This window comes from Antennarius striatus, chromosome 22 (genome assembly GCF_040054535.1).
Source record: "Antennarius striatus isolate MH-2024 chromosome 22, ASM4005453v1, whole genome shotgun sequence".
Taxonomy (NCBI): Eukaryota; Metazoa; Chordata; class Actinopteri; order Lophiiformes; family Antennariidae; genus Antennarius; species Antennarius striatus.
Genome location: NC_090797.1, coordinates 13,800,083 through 13,815,853, shown reverse-complemented (window position 1 = coordinate 13,815,853; position 15,771 = coordinate 13,800,083). Strand labels below are relative to the sequence as shown.

At 40.3% G+C, this 15,771-nt stretch overlaps 2 protein-coding genes across 4 annotated transcripts; one reads left to right on the top strand and one right to left on the bottom strand.

Annotated features, from left to right (window-relative positions):
- Positions 1-476: 476 nt before the first annotated feature.
- LOC137589231 (chloride anion exchanger-like) lies at positions 477-9,832 on the top strand. Of its 2 annotated transcripts, none has more exons than XM_068306838.1 (19): positions 477-663; positions 820-959; positions 1,514-1,624; positions 1,840-2,000; positions 2,082-2,246; positions 2,846-2,998; positions 3,328-3,410; positions 4,216-4,363; positions 4,580-4,693; positions 4,870-4,947; positions 5,055-5,150; positions 5,238-5,344; positions 7,080-7,149; positions 7,232-7,324; positions 7,407-7,502; positions 7,681-7,803; positions 8,181-8,235; positions 8,312-8,448; positions 9,484-9,832. In XM_068306838.1, exons 1-19 carry the CDS (start codon positions 536-538, stop codon positions 9,502-9,504), a joined length of 2,079 nt encoding a protein of 692 aa, XP_068162939.1. In that variant the 5' UTR covers positions 477-535; the 3' UTR covers positions 9,505-9,832. The 2 variants fall into 2 exon arrangements, with proteins under 2 accessions (XP_068162939.1, XP_068162938.1); XM_068306837.1 differs by having other exon boundaries at positions 7,594-7,803.
- Positions 9,833-10,714: 882 nt separating this feature from the next.
- On the bottom strand, positions 10,715-15,372 carry cbll1 (Cbl proto-oncogene-like 1, E3 ubiquitin protein ligase). 2 transcript variants are annotated; one of them, XM_068306784.1, is made up of 6 exons: positions 15,338-15,372; positions 14,314-14,499; positions 13,089-13,195; positions 12,359-12,442; positions 12,171-12,244; positions 10,715-12,011 (listed from the first exon to the last, which is right to left on the bottom strand). In XM_068306784.1, the coding sequence occupies exons 1-6, from the start codon at positions 15,348-15,350 to the stop codon at positions 11,012-11,014; spliced, it is 1,464 nt and encodes a 487-aa protein (XP_068162885.1). In that variant the 5' UTR covers positions 15,351-15,372; the 3' UTR covers positions 10,715-11,011. The 2 variants fall into 2 exon arrangements, with proteins under 2 accessions (XP_068162885.1, XP_068162886.1); XM_068306785.1 differs by having other exon boundaries at positions 14,335-14,499.
- Positions 15,373-15,771: the final 399 nt, after the last annotated feature.

Sequence of the window (15,771 nt, the reverse complement as noted above, 5' to 3'; positions counted from 1 at the left end):
AAGTAGAAATTAGTCAAAAACTTTTTAACCCATGTTTGGTGCATGGAAATATGTAAAACAGAATTTTTCCATTTTTCTATAATATATGTTTCACATATAATATAATAACAGAGGTTATGACCTAGTTTTTGTTTTCCTCCCTCTAAGGAAAGTCTAAACCGCCTCGGAGGGAGGGGAGACGTGTCAACTATCTGTATATGAAGGCAATAATTCAAAATAAAAATTCATGTTCAGCCCCTGCAGTATACATGAAATAGGAATCTTTTGAATTTAATCAAACCAAACCAAGTCTGTCCACAATCTACAATCACAGCTTGAACATGACAGAAAGAAAATTGGATCTGACAAGAGACAATAAATCATAAACCTGTCAATGATTGAACAGCGATGAGAAAAGCTGTCAGACCAGATCTCAGATAAGACACAGAGGCACAGCGCAGCATGAGGAAGTTCTTTTAGAAACCTGTTCCTAAAAACTTAATGTGCTTCGATGCTTGTACTGGGATTAGGTTCTTCAGTCAGCTAACACGTAAGGATGTCGACTTTTAGGAAACAATATGCCGTTGCCAGACCTGTGTACTCTGAGGAGAGCTTCAGCGATGATCATGAGAAAATCTACAGGAAGCGCAAAACCCTTCTGGACCATATGAAACAGTATCTGACGTAGGTGAAGCCTGCAGACGTCTGGCTCTTCAGTTTGACTTCACAACTTAAATGTCAAGATTTTAAATCAGATTTCTGATGAGCGTTTGATAGAACAGGGAAATTAGTTATGATAGATGTCAGAGGGTAACAGCGTCTGATTTCTGCTAAATCCAGCTGTGATTCAAAACGTGCCAAGAATGCGACGCTGTCTCTTCTGCCCATCATCGGATGGATGAAGATCTACAGGTTTAAAGAGTGGCTGCCGGGGGATGTGGTGTCTGGGATCAGCACTGGACTGGTGGCCATCATGCAGGGTGAGGAGCAGACCTGAGATATCAGGAGTCCGACCGCTGTTGGTACAGTCAGAGCACAAATGAATAGTACTGATACCAGCTACACACACATCCAAACCTCTGTGTTTACCTTTACTTAACTGTATAAAAACCACAAGATGTTTTTTTTTTTTGCAGAATGTTACCTGAGGATATAAATCTATGACTTGGTTCTGAATTGTTTGTCTTTTATCTATATTTTTTTAAATTTTAAATTTGCCCTGTTTATGCATTAACTTCATATATTAAATCTCACTATCAATAATGTGTTTGAGAAATTTGACTTGAGATAAAACTTAAATTGATCTCCACAACTGAATCAGTAAACTGCACCAGGAAGTGCAAGATCTGACCCACCAGAAAGATAAAAACAACTGTCATATAAAATATGACCATCTAGTAAACACAACATGAATTTGCTAAATAACCTCTAACAACAGTTAAGGAAGAGTTATCTGTGTTTATCTATTTATCTGTGGAATATTTGTCTTGTTTTTTTGTTTGTTTGTTTGTTGTTTTGTTGGTTTCCTCCTCAGGGCTGGCCTTTGCTATGCTGGCAGAGTTGCCGGCGAGCTACGGCCTCTACACGGCTTTTTTTCCAGTGTTAGTATACTTCATCTTTGGCACTTCAAGACACCTATCTGTAGGTAAGTCGCGCATTTTCTCTTGCCTTTTAAAATCAAACAGAAAAACAACACATTTTAATTAGAATTTACATCACATTTGACTAAATACTATCTAAAAATTTTTTTAAATGAATTATGTTGTGGGAAAAACTCTCAAATTTGTCCTATTCAAAGTCCCAAAGCGGCAAATCAGGTTTTTGATCATAGAGCGCTCTCTCATCTGTCATCCTCCTCAGGCTCCTTCCCAGTTCTGAGCCTGATGGTGGGGGCTGTGGTGATCCGCCTGGTCCCAGATGCCGGACCGCCGGCCAACATCACCGACTTTGAGGGCCTTTCTCGAGACCAGCAAAGGGTCCTGGTGGCGTCTTCTATGACTTTCCTCATGGGAATTTTCCAGGTCCCATTTGCATAATAATATTCTCAGAAAGAACTTCCAGCCAATCATCTATTCATCTATTGGTTTCTCTGATCCATGCAGCTTGGCATGGGTGTCCTACAGGTGGGCTTTGTTGTCAGGTACCTGTCCGACACTCTGGTGTCCGGCTTCACCACAGCAGCTGCCGTCCACATCCTGGTGTCTCAACTCAAGTTTGTGTTGGGACTTGACGTCCCAGGCATCAGTGGTCCACTGTCTATCATATATGTGAGTCCAGAATGCACCTGGTTGTGGTCCGAGGACCTGTTCTACAAGCAGCCGACGGGAAAATGTTGTCGATTCAATGTAGTTACAATCCAGATAGGTGAAAAACAAAACACCCACCACCCGCTGTATTCAACCAATCACTGCACAGACTTCAGAGCCTGGAGCCAAATAAACTATTTGTCTATGATAAACATTCATCATTTTAGAAATATACATATACATTATCTCAGAAGACAAATAATAAGATTATATTCCTCTATGATATTCAATGTACAGTAGGTACTTTACTACTAACAGCAACCAAGTCTTTGCACTCAGCACTAAACATGCACAAAGGTTAGCTTTAGGTTAGCCAACATTTTCCAAGCCCCGGTGACGTAAAATAATTGCATGATTTTACAAGTGTAGTCAAGTTCTTGACTAAACTTTTCATTAGTCAAGAATATTTATAGTTACATGGCATTTATTTCATCTGAATTCCTGACGTACCCATGACAAACATTATGAATAAGACTGTGCCATTTCCCACAGAGGTGTAACAACCAGTATGCTGCCATATGACTCAAAGTCCTGACAATTGTGTTTCTTATTTGACATAGACCCTGGAGAAAATATTTGCCCAGATCTCCTCCACCAACATCTGTGACCTGGTGATGTCCATATTGATCATGTTGGCTGTGTATGCTGTGAAGGAACTGAATGAAATTTACAAAGCCAAGCTGCCTGTTCCCATCCCAATAGAGGCTATCTCGGTGAGAAGGATCTTCATTCTCCTTCTAAGTTCTTCTAATTAACCACAAATCATGTAAATGTGACATCACTACCACTTCCTCAAGAAAAAGGTAGACCACCTCCTCACTTCAAACTCAAACACGGCGACAGAGAAAAGCTTCTGGGAAAACATTTTTCTCATCAGACATGTAGATTTACCACAAGGCCAGTTTACCAGTAAATCATAATAAAGCCTGAAGCCGTAAAACCAGCCTGCAGACATCATTCATGATTTACATGTGTGCTTTAACCCAAACCCAGCCATGATGAACAGGAGCTGATAAATCACACACGACTCTTCTGTTCACAGACTGTCATAGCATGTGGGGCCTCCTACGGCTTCAACTTCAAAATGACATTCGGTGTCGGAGTTGTTGGCAAGATGGTTCAAGGGTACGTTGAATATTCTGCGAGTAAACCAGGATCATGATTAGATTGACTGCTAGAAGCAATATTACTTTACAGAAGTAAAAGCATTCATTCAACAATTTAAACATATTTCAAACTGAATTAAAGTTATGAATTAAAACTTATGCTGGAGTGGTTAGGGTGATTACTGTTTTTTTTTGTTGTGTGTCAAGTATTAAAAGTCAGTGCTCTTTATAAACAGATTGATATCACATATGACCAAATTAGCTTGTTACTGATACTTCAATGACTAGTCAGTGTTAAATGTGGCTAGGCTGCTAGTTAGCTGAGGTTGACTTTGTTCTGACAACAGCTGATTAATTTTCAAGTAAATATCAGGAATAAGGAAATTATTACAGGGACATTAAAGCAATTCTTTGGTGTTTCTGTAATGTTTAATCAAATACTTTGAACAGTAATAAACTGAAACAAATTCCTGAATAGTTGGGTCCTGAAAATGTTTTTTGAATGGATGCAGTACCGGAAAAGGTTATGGAAGCTGTTCACTCAGAAATTAAAATCCAATCCAAAAAAACTGAATTAAAAAAAAAAAAGAATAAACAGAGTATACTGTTCCTATATAATCTAGAAAGATATTTAAATGATCCATTTTTTCCTCCTTAAATCTGTTTATGTTTTTTATACAATTTTTAAAGTTTTTAGAATTTAAGAAAGCTACAGCGGATGGAAATGTACCATCTTTGATTAGAAAGTACAAAACAGCATAAAATGGATACACTTTAGTCAAAAGTGTTCAGAGAAAAAAAAACTGAGCACAATCATCTTTCAGGTACGAGGCTCCCTTTGCTCCCAATGTTCAGATCCTTCAAGAGAGCGCCGTGGAGGCATTCCCTACAGCCATAGTCGGGTTTGCTGTTGCTTTTTCTGTGGCCAAAGTCTATGCCATCAAGCACGATTACATCATTGATGGGAACCAGGTGGGTTTAACGTGTTAGCACTGTCATGTTTTTGTGGCTCTGAAAAGTTTTAATGAGATTCTGATCTAAAGCCAGCTAGAATAAATGATGATATAATGATAATTTCCCAGTTTGGGAATTTTAATATACAGTATTCCACTGAGTGTTGCTTTTATCTTGCAAAGAAAACTCAGACAATCAGATGACATTTCCTTACTATTAATTTTTCGTCCCCAGGAACTCATTGCATTCGGGTTAAGCAACATATTTGGTGCAAGCTTCAGGTCTTTTGCTGCAAGCACAGCGCTCTCCAGGACGGCTGTGCAGGAGAGCTCCGGGGGCAAAACGCAGGTCATATATAACAAACGTCATTTACAGTATCGTCACACTGGCTCACACATGCTTTAACACTCATATTTTTGTTTTCAAAAGGCTTGCTGTAAAGTGTGTGATCTGTTATGTATTGTGTTACATCATTTTCCATCGTTGACATCATTAAAATGAAACATGAACTTTTCTCTATGCAGATTGCAGGTCTGATCTCAGCCCTCATGGCCATGATTGTAACTTTAGCACTTGGCTTCCTGCTGGAGCCGCTGCCCCGGGTGAGCCTGACCTCTGATGGTGGCACAGACGGATTTTTTTTTTGGTGTAATGTTGGTTCACATATCGGTGGTGATGTATGTAGCTCTAATGTTTGGCTTCACCACAGTCCGTCCTGGGTGCCTTAGTCATCATCAACCTGAAGGGCATGCTGATGCAGTTCAGAGAAGTCCCGTACTTGTGGAGGAAGGACAAACCAGACTGCGTAGGTGTTCGTTATGGACCTGAGATGTGCTGTGTTTACTGGGATGTGACCTGTGTGCAGTGTCTTACCTGAGGTGTTTGCTTACAGGTGGTTTGGGTGTTGACATGTGTAAGTGCCTGCCTGCTGGGCCTGGACCTTGGGCTGGCGGTGGGGTTAGGGGTGGAGCTGCTCACGGTCGTCTTCAGGACTCAATTGTAACTAGAACCAAGGCAGTCAGAGACTGCAACATCCCGCAACTTACCCTGACCTACTTTCAGGGAAGGTCAGGGTAGCCTGAAAGTACTACCTGACAAATGCGTAGCTTTCGGGATAGGTCAAAGCTCTGCTCTAGCTTTGACCACAGATCAAAGCTGGTGCATAGTTGTATAGAAAGAACCGGATAAGATAGAAAAACAAGGGAAAGGGCCCAGTGTGAGTAAGACCATAGATCAAAGGTAGTGCATAGGTAGATCAAAGCTAGTGCATTCCTATTTATGTAGATCAAAGCACTAGCTTTGTAAACAATTACAAAGCTAGTGCTTTGATCTACCTATGCACTAGCTTTGATCTATGGCAGTGGTTCTTAACCTTGTTGGAAGTACCGAACCCTGCCGGTTTCATATTATGCTCACTCACCAAACCTTTCTTTAGTAAAAAAAAAGAAAGAAAAGAATTTATTTATTTTTTTCAAATTTAAGACATAAGTACTGTATATGTGCTGGGTTAAAAAGGACCCTGGGTTAACCATTTTATTTTTGCACTGGCAAAAATAAAGGAAGTGTTACTTTTTTTTTGCCAGTGCGAGACTGGAGTTGCTCAACTTGACATTCAAGTCATGCAAAAAGCTGACTCCCATCAGGTTCCGTTATACAGTACATGTAAATTCACGTTATACATATTCGTCCCACCACTTTCTTTTTTGCTCAACATAGTTACTATGAATTAAAATATTAAGACAACAATCAGATGACGTACCATCATGACAGGCATAAATCGACTACTGAGTGCGCAAAATCCCATGTAGCACAGGTAGGCTAATCGATGTAGCGTCACGTGATCACCTGCAGCCAGTGATGGCTAAGGGGGCGTGTCATCACGAATTGACACGATGCATCAAACGTACACAGTGATTCGTGTATGTTTGGCAAACCACCCAGCACGATGTGTCGTGTGTTTTGTCTTGACCTCCGTCTCCGCCGAACCCCTGAGACCGAGTCACCGAACCCCGAGGGTTCGATCGAACCCAGGTTAAGAACCACTGGTCTATGGTCTTACACTGGCCTTTTCCCTTGTCTTTCTATCTTACCCGGTCCCTGAGTGTACAAAAGTTGAAATTTGACCTTGACCTAGTTTTCTCAAGGTCAAGGTCATCATCTCATTTTCATCCCCTTTGCTGCCCGAGTAATGTGCTGTGTGTTTCATTTTTCTATCTGCAACGGTTGTGAAGATATTTGGTGGACTAACGAACGGACAAACGTGTCCTTATGTAGTGAGTCATCAGCGCTCAGAAAGTTTTGATGTGTTTATGGTGATATTGTTACAAAGCTTTGTTAGGATTAAATTACTTTATCATATGACTCAGAAGTTATAAGGTTATTCAACTATAATAAAAGCACATGAGGCCAGTGGGATGTTCTACCATTAAGGTTTTTAACATTTCAGATGCCACTTTATTGTGTGTTGTCCCTTCTGGAGAGACATTTTAGACGAAAGTTTATTGTATTTTGTCGACCTAGAGAGCAAGTTATCGTGTTTACCGACCATCCAAGAGACAAGAGGACATTTTCTGTAAAACAAAACAATAAAAAAACAACCCTTGGTGTTTATATCATTGAAAAAAGTAATTTATGTTAAAAGGTATATTTTAAAGATGATAATCTCTTATCACAGATCCCACTCCTTGACCTACATAGATCAGTACTGATGTAAAACCTTCATGGTGTTTTCCAGCCCCCGCTGTGCCGTCTTGGCTAACATCCCAGGGACAGATCTCTACAGAGATAGCAAAGACTATCTTCATGTAAGCATGTCCAGTGAGATCCAATAAGCCAACTGTGACACTCCTCTAGATCCCATTTTTATTGTTGTTCTTTCCTTCTCAGTTATTTGAACCAAGGGGAGTAAAAATCTTCCGGATCCCTTCACCGATCTTCTTTGCCAATGTTGATTTCTTCAAGGACAAGCTCACAGCGGCTGTAAGGATCGCCTCGGTTTTAATGCTCGACTCAGACTAAAGGCGAACCGTAGGATCACAATATTAACAACTGGTTGTTCCAGGTTGGGTTTAACCCTCTGAGGGTTTTGAGGAAGAGGAACAAAGCTCTCAAGAAGATCAAGAAACTTTGTCAGGGTGAACATTTGGATTTTACCGAGGTGAGACCTCAACAAATAAAAGAAGCTGCTACTGCTTCAATGTTTTTTGTCTCAACAGCTTCAAATATCATTTTCTACTTTTGCAAAACAGAAAGGCGTTGAAGATGTATACCGCCAAAAAACTGATGATGTGGAGGAGCTCGATCGGCCCATTGACTTCAGTGCTCTTCCTTTCCAGGTGGATTGGAATGACAAGTTTCCCGATGGAATCAGTGTTCCCAGGGTGGACATCCACAGCCTGATCCTGGACTTCTCTGCTGTGTCCTTCCTTGACATTGCTGCTATAAAGGGACTCAAGACAGTATGTAATAGTTCAGGGGATCATTCATGGTTTCCAATCTTCAAATTCCCCAACAGACCAAAACTAAAAAATATTCACCAATCTCATCTATCTCGACACCAATCTCAAAAATTCAGTCATTCTTATTCAAAAATCTCATATCAATTAATGCTATTTGGGCTAAGAATTATTTTTTTTAAAAACATATGTGCTAATTTATTTTCTTTTGTTCAATGAATCAACAATTGATTAACTATAAATGTACTCAGAAGAGTGCACACTGGCTCCCAAAGTGAACACTCCTGTAGCTGTCCTGTATCTCAACCCTCTATAAAGTTTTGTAAAACCTGATTCACAATCTGATGAAAGTTTCTCACTCATCTCCTCATTCTGTACAGGTGATCAGAGACTTTCTCCGTATTGACGTAGATGTTTACATTGCATCGTGTGATGGTAAGATTCTTTATTATATGAAGTATCCCGACCATTGTCTCGAAACCCTTCCAACGTTGTTCTCATGTGCTAACAGCTTACATCCTGGAGAAACTACAGAGCTGTCAATTCTTCGATCAAGAGATTCTGACTTCCATGTTCTTCGTGACACTTCATGACGCCATGCTGCATGCACTTGAGAAACAAAAGGGGGACAGACATAAAGACAGGGTGGTAAGGAAAACTAGCAAGCATGTCGTTTTTAGTATCTAAATAGTCCTCAAAAGCCTCAGTGCAGTGACCTGCATGTTTAGATAGATAGATAGATAAATCATTGGATGAGAGGCATGAAAGATGCTAGAAAAATCCAAATAAAATGTATTTCTTTGTTTTCAACCTGTTTATTTTTATTTTTTACTTGAATTTTCACATTGAAGTCAAACCACTGTGTGGACGACAAGGCGCAGAGTTGTGTCCAGCAGAGGGTCAACTCAAACTGAAAGGCATTAACAGGGGAAATCCCAGTTGTATCCTCAGAGGGAGAAGGAATGTGTTCACGAAATGTCATTGCTACAGTTGTGTAGAATTTGTGTGTCATGTATATGTGTGTGTGTGTATATATATATATATATATATATATATATATATATATATATATATATATATATATATATATATATATATATACACATACATACATACATACATACTATATATGCATATGCATGTCAAAAATTAGGAAATGAGTGGAAAAAATTATTTCCCCAAGTGGGATTAATAAAATACATTTCTTCTTCTTTATTGTTAACTTATTATTAATGCAAACGAAAATTAAATTTGGACTCACGAATTTGGAAGACTAAAGATGAACAAATTCTATCTGCGCCAAAACAGCAGCTCAAATGACTACCAGACTATTGGAGACATGAAAACTCGAGTCTGAGACTTAAAACTTTGTTTGCCTTTAATTTTTTTAAGCTCAACCAGATGGGGTTGGATTTTTTAAGGTCCTATAATAAACATGACAATAATTTTATTAAAATGTTTTACTACAGTTAAGCTCTTCTGAAAAGAATGTAAAGTCTAATCCTGACTCTTATCTTTACTCCTTCTGTGTAAGAGGTGACCACAAATGGCTTGTAAAACGTATTTGATTCAACTGGATGCTCTCAGATTAGAAAGTGAGGCCGAATAACTTTGGATTTTTTTTAACTGCATGTACTTTTTACAACTCTGAAACTCATTTGACTTTTTTCTGTTTGTTTGCAGTTCAACAATACCAAACTGTAGAAGAGCAATTGTCCTGTCAGTAAAACATTCCAGCTCACAACACACAGACTGTTTGGTACTCTTAACCATTTCAATTTCCTGCACAACCCGACTGTGTTTACCATGTTTTCCTCTAGTCTTTGATTTTGTCCACTGATGATCAGGTGATTTTTTTTTAATCAAGTCTTTGTAACATGACCTGAATCTGGTTTTCCATTTTCTGGCAGAAGATTAAAGTTTTTAAAAATTTCTAATGCAACAAATGGTGTTTATCTTGCTCAATGTGTCAACCATGTGTATCTAAAATTAACTGCAGGTCTGTAGGAAATAGATTTTTTTTAAATGTCTACAGGGTTTGAAACATTTTCCTTAAACGTTCAAACACAAATCAAGAGTACAACCCTCAGACAGAATTATATACTGTGGTGCAGCTTCCAGAGCTGACAGATAGGTAAGAAAAGAGAATACGTCAACACTGAAATCCTAGGCTCACATTGAGGGCACACCTGCCCACTGTTAATATGGCACCAGTTTATCTAGTTCCAAAACTTGTTTGTTGAGTTGGTCAGAAAAGAAATGGTGAATCTGACATCAGTCAGATGAAGTTTTATTTGTTCCACCTCTGGGTATTTAGGATTGAAAACTGAAATCTGCACGAGGCCAACCCTGAAAAAAAGAAACCACAGCTGAATGAACGTCCACCTGTCCGTCCACCAAGTATCTTCACAACCGTTGCAGATAGAAAGAGGAAACAAAAAGCATGTTACTCGGGCAGCAAAGCAGATGAAAATTAGATCACAACCTTGACCTTGAAAAACTAGATCCAAGGTCAAATTTTAATTTTTATACCTTTTTAGGTACACATCTCTGAAACCTGATGAGATATGCAGCCATGGAGGCAAGCTTATGTTGCTTTAAGTAAAAATATGAAATTAAAAGCCAAATACTCGATAGTACATAGAGAATTCAATGCTGCCACCATTATAAAGTAGGTCAGGGTAAAATTTTGAATTCAGGGGTGTTACGGGATGTTGTAGTCTGACTGCCTTGTTTCTACTTACAGTAACCTGATTACATCTGAAAGCAATCGGACACCTTCCTTCATGAAACCCATCATAAAAGCATTCTTATAAAACCAAAGATGATAAAATACTACCTGCTCTTCTTTAACCTCCGAAGCAAACTTAGTGGCTGCTGATCTGTCATTTCCAACAAAGACGAGATGCAAATCAGCTGTTAAAAATTTATTGACATAAAGGTACAGTACATATGTGTGAAATCAGTTGACATATATACAGATATTTATACCTAGAAAAGGGGCATTCCTGCTCTTCTTCAGATCAATCGTATGCTCAGCAGGATGCTCAGTACTCAACTAAAGTGTGCAGCACATACACATTTGCTTTGGGGCAGTTTTATCAAAATAAAAGTCCTACTTCCTGTAACCCTGAGGTCTACCATCACATGACTCAGACAAGTGGTATGAGACAGAACGACACAGGCCACCGCCCCCCACCCAGCTGGCAGTTTACTGATAGTAAGGTCGGTAGCGGCCCTGGTCCGGGTGGTGTGGTCCGGGCATCTGGCCCTGGGGGGGAGGGCCCTGCATCCGCGGGGGCGGAGGCCCTCGCGGAGCAGGCCACATCCCTGGACTGAGGCCTCCTGGCTGGTTGAAGGGGGGGCTGAGGGTACCCTGGTCTTCAGGGAACTGCTGCATGGAGCTGGGGTTGTAATGATGAGGCGGTGGGGCGTTGACTGGGGGGCCGCTGTGTTGCGGTGGAGGTCCTGGAGGAGGGTGGTTCATATAGGGGGGCAATTGGCTCATGATGTGCCCAGGTGGAGGGGTGATTGGTGGGGGTGCTGTGGACATGTTGGGGGGAGGGGCTTGGTTGTACACCATGTGTGGTGTCCCAGACGCCTGGGGTGGGTGCTGCATTGGATGGCTGATAGGGGGCGGTGGGGGTGGCGGAGGCACAAAATGCGGTTGTGGTGGCGCCATCATGTGGTGAGCGTGAGACACTACGGGCGGTTGGCCGGGATAGTCCCCAGGGTGGTGGTGAGGTGGCGGTGCTGGCCCACCCGGGTGGGGGTCTCGAGAGGAAGAGGAGTCATCCTGGATGGGCACGGTGATAAGATTGCTGTGTTTACGAGTTGTTACCGTGGCAATGCGGAATGTCTCAGGGCCAGGAGGCGGGGCTTCGTGGGCGCTGGGTGGCGGTGGCTGACTGTACGGGTCGTGACTGCTGTGTTGGAGGGGGTTGGGGAGGTGAACATGGTTCTTGGGTAGGTGAGGGGGAGGCACACGGAACCGCTCGGGGACCTCAGATGCAGGAGGTAGGTGCACAGGCTCCTGGCGCCCTGCTGAAGACTTGGTGGCCCTCATGTGGCGATGGTTGACGTGAGCCTGCAGGTCACGCTGGGAGAGGTAGGTGCGCTTGCACCCTGGCACGACGCTGCACATGTAGAGGGAGCCGCGCTGACACTGTTCAATACGCTGCACCGGGTCTGTGCAGTTATACAAGGTGAGGCTGGAAGCAGAGGGAAGGTTAATGAAGGAAAGACCAAAAAGACATTTTATGGATTTCTCAGGTTCAGCTAATATTTTAAAATACTCTAATCCTTATTAAAAAAATGCTTTTAAAACTCAGATATTACAATATCATATCTGAATGTCTAGTAGAGCTCACCCAGGGCACATCTTCTCTCCTTTCTTCTCATGAAGCAAAGCACAGTCATAGCAGAAAACATGTTTGCAAGGGATCTAAGGAGATAAACAGGAACATCTGAGAAAGTCTGGACAGAACGGTCCGTTTCCAAAGTCACAGAATTCTTCATGATCACTGGAGCTGCGAAAAGGTTCCCAGAAAATACATACCATCCGCCCGTAAAGCTGGATAGGAAGACCACATTTATCACAAAAGTGGATGGGCACTTCGTCCCTCTCCCCAATCAAGTTTAACTGTAAGGGGAAAAAAGTAATTAGACACTTAAATACAAATACCATGATGAAATTAGCATCAACAATTTGATTACTTTTCTGTTATCTCATTCTTTTAGTTTACAAATGTCACTTTCTCACTGGGGATTTTGAGATTAATCATTTATGCTGTGATTAATAACATCACTGTTGTAATTGTAAGAATCCTATAAAATGCAGCACAAAATGTATCATACACACACACAACGTAAAAATGAAGTATATTAGAGCAAAACATCAGGCGTACAATTTAAACATGAACTAAATCGCCTGTCATTGATGGTTATAATATTAAAGCTCATTAGCTATATTTTTACATACTGTACTCCATTGTGATATACAAAAGGTAAACACTACTTGTTTAGAAATCTTTAATTTTACTTCCAAAAAGAATACTCTATTCCAGTTTTGGCTTCTGAAATGAAAACGTGTGATCTTCTTATTTAATTTTGAAAAATTCTCAGGGCTTCCTTCCATAGAGCTGCTGATCCTGAATACTAATTATTTCAATTAAAGTTACCGTAATAACAAAATCTGGTACTATGACATCACCATCCTTCACAGGTAGAAAAAATAAAGACTTTAAATTATTGAGGCATTTTGTTGTTTATGACAAACAGTCAGGTACCTTATAGTCCCAAAACAGTTGTTGGGGGAATCTCCTCTGACCAGCAAACACATCACCGGCTTTAGCGCCGCAATCAAATCTCTCCTCTTGTTTAAAGCCAAAGTTATCTGGAACACAATAGAGACAAGTATTAAAGATACAATGCAAGTATTAAAGACACATATATGTCATAGATTAAATATGAACATTGATCGCATTTCAATCTGCTGTGAGGCAATCGATTTAAAAATATTATAGAAAAACAAAACTGCCGAGTTTGCACTAAATTTAGTAAAGTTCCAAGTATAATCTGAACAATCTGTTTTTACTGCTTTTCTTCTGCACTGCGATTCATGATGACATCATTGATATATGAAATATTAACTTATCATTATAAACCTGTTCCACACAACTGCCTAGTTAAGGAAATCCCAGGTTTTAATTCCAGGATAAAGACTAAGAAGAAACAAGGTAGTCAGACTGCAATATCCCACGAAGGGTACGTCAGGGTACCCTGAAATGAGTACCTGACGAATGCATAGCTTTGACCTTTCGGGGTAGGTCAAAGCTATGCACTAGGTTTGACCATAGATCTTTTCACTTTTGTACACTTTTGAGTGTACAAAAGTTAAAATTTGACCCTGACCTAGTTTTCTCAAGGTCAAGTACATCATCTCATTTTCATCCCCTTTGCAGCCCAAGTAATGTGCTTTTTGTTTCATCTTTCTATTTGCAACGGTTGTAAAGATATTTGGTGGACATACTAAAGGATAAATGAATGGATGAACACACGAACACTGACATTTTCATCACTGCTTTGAAGCTGGATGTAATATAATAGGACTACATACATACAGAGTGTTTATGCTACATACAGGAAATTATTGTAAAATTTACAATAATATTTAAATGTGCACAGTTTACATCCCACTGAGATTATTGTCAATGAAGTGCTTAAAATCTCGTGGTAACAGTCCTGGTATGTTACTGACTGTAGTCTCTGCAGACAGTGTTTTCATTCTGGGCATAATGGGCCTTTATTCCACTCTGACATCTGTTTAAATGCAATGAAAGCATAATGGATACGGTATTCAAAAATTGGTATGTCTCTGTGATGCCTTGGAAAGCCCTGGCAATGCAAAACAGGGACAACATTGTGTTAATGTGTTCATATGTGCGACCCAACAGTGCACTAAAATGCAAAAAATACAGAAAAAATACAGAAAAGATATTTTGCTTTGCTTGCCTGAAAGTGGTTTGTGCCTACCATCTTCTCCAGTCTCAATTTTACCAGGTCTGTTGCCGGGTCTCTGGATGCGGGGCGGAGGTTTGCTCCTTAGGGGCTGCTTGGATATGAGTTTGATGGGGATTCGTCGGCGAACATCTGGTCCACCCAAACTCCCAGAGCCATCGCTTCCTTGAAGATCATTATCTGTTGGGGAAAACAGGTCATCATGGAAATCAATATATTTCGGCATCACCACATTATATTAGATATGCTGTGCATATTCTCATAAACAATCATCCGTTCAAGTAAAAGCTTACATTCAAAGATTGCTTCAGTTAGACTGATCATTTTAATGAAATATTTATTTAAAGAATTGGGCTCAGGCTATGCTGACATGCTTTTAATGACCAATTTTAAAGTACAGTCCAATATGAAACTTCAAGTCCGAACATCAGTTCAACTTTTAAAGTTTACATAAACCTTTAATGTGATTCTTTATAGCTTTAGCGAGTTGGATTCAAAGCCTGCGATGAGAATATTAAGGTTTTGACACAAATACTTCGGAAGATCTTCTGAAATCCGCCGTTCGACTCATTTGTTTCATACATTTTAACTAAATGTTAGCTGACGCTAGCTCGGTTAGCATTCCGGCAATTAGCATTCGCGCCCACTCATTCGCAGCTGCCGTCAAACCGACAGATTGGGTAGATACATTGTTTGTACATTTATTGCCCTAATTTTGTTGCAGAGCATTAAAAGTTATCGTGGGAAGTTCATCGACTGATAGCTATTATTAACTTTCGTGAACTCAAGTGCTCCCAAATCATTAGCCAGCGTTTAGCTAACGTTGTCGTTAGCCTGTATCGTGATAGCTTTAATGCTACTGGAGAAGATAGTAAGATGTCGTAGCAAACCAATGTGCCAAAAGAACGTTATGTCCTTATCAGAAAAGATGAGTCAACAACAACCGTGTTGTCCGTTGTGAAACAAATATCACAATGACAAGTTTACCACAGTCGGCCCAACTAGCCATTCTACTTACCGCTGTGGTCCATGATCCAGAGTGGACGCAATGCATTGTGGGATACATGAGTAGAGGAAGTGAAGGGAGAGGAAAGGGAGGAAGTGAATAGGAAGGAAAATAAAGTGAGTGGACAAGTCGCAGTTGTCAAACGAGACGATGAATGGAGTCGCCATGTAAAGGAAAGAAAAACCGAGAACGTAGTTTGAAAATGACTGAAGTGTGAAATGTAATCACTTCTAAAAGCTTTGAAATCTGTGGGGTCGTAACCCGGCCCCGGATAAGCGGTTGATGATGGATGGATGGGGTTGTAACAGTGCATTTGAAAACGAGTTATTTTCAAGTGGCTAGAATTTTCCATTTTGGCTCTTTCATAAAAAAATAATCTGTGCAATTTGGAATAAAAAAAGGTTATATCAAACAGTTTTAGGTTTTAAGAGGCCTTTCTATTTTGT

What these genes read in the sequence shown, in the direction of transcription:
- LOC137589231 (XM_068306837.1), top strand. Translation starts at nt 536, where the DNA reads ATGTCGACTTTTAGGAAACAATATGCCGTTGCCAGACCTGTGTACTCT. An exon ending in TCCCAATAGAGGCTATCTCG is followed by an intron (nt 2,999 to 3,327) that starts GTGAGAAGGATC and finishes TTCTGTTCACAG; the next exon opens with ACTGTCATAGCATGTGGGGC. An exon ending in TGCTGGAGCCGCTGCCCCGG is followed by an intron (nt 4,948 to 5,054) that starts GTGAGCCTGACC and finishes GCTTCACCACAG; the next exon opens with TCCGTCCTGGGTGCCTTAGT.
- cbll1 (XM_068306784.1), bottom strand. An exon ending in TAGGCACAAACCACTTTCAG is followed by an intron (nt 13,196 to 14,313) that starts GCAAGCAAAGCA and finishes ATTGTGTTCCAG; the next exon opens with ATAACTTTGGCTTTAAACAA. An exon ending in TCCAGCTTTACGGGCGGATG is followed by an intron (nt 12,245 to 12,358) that starts GTATGTATTTTC and finishes TTATCTCCTTAG; the next exon opens with ATCCCTTGCAAACATGTTTT.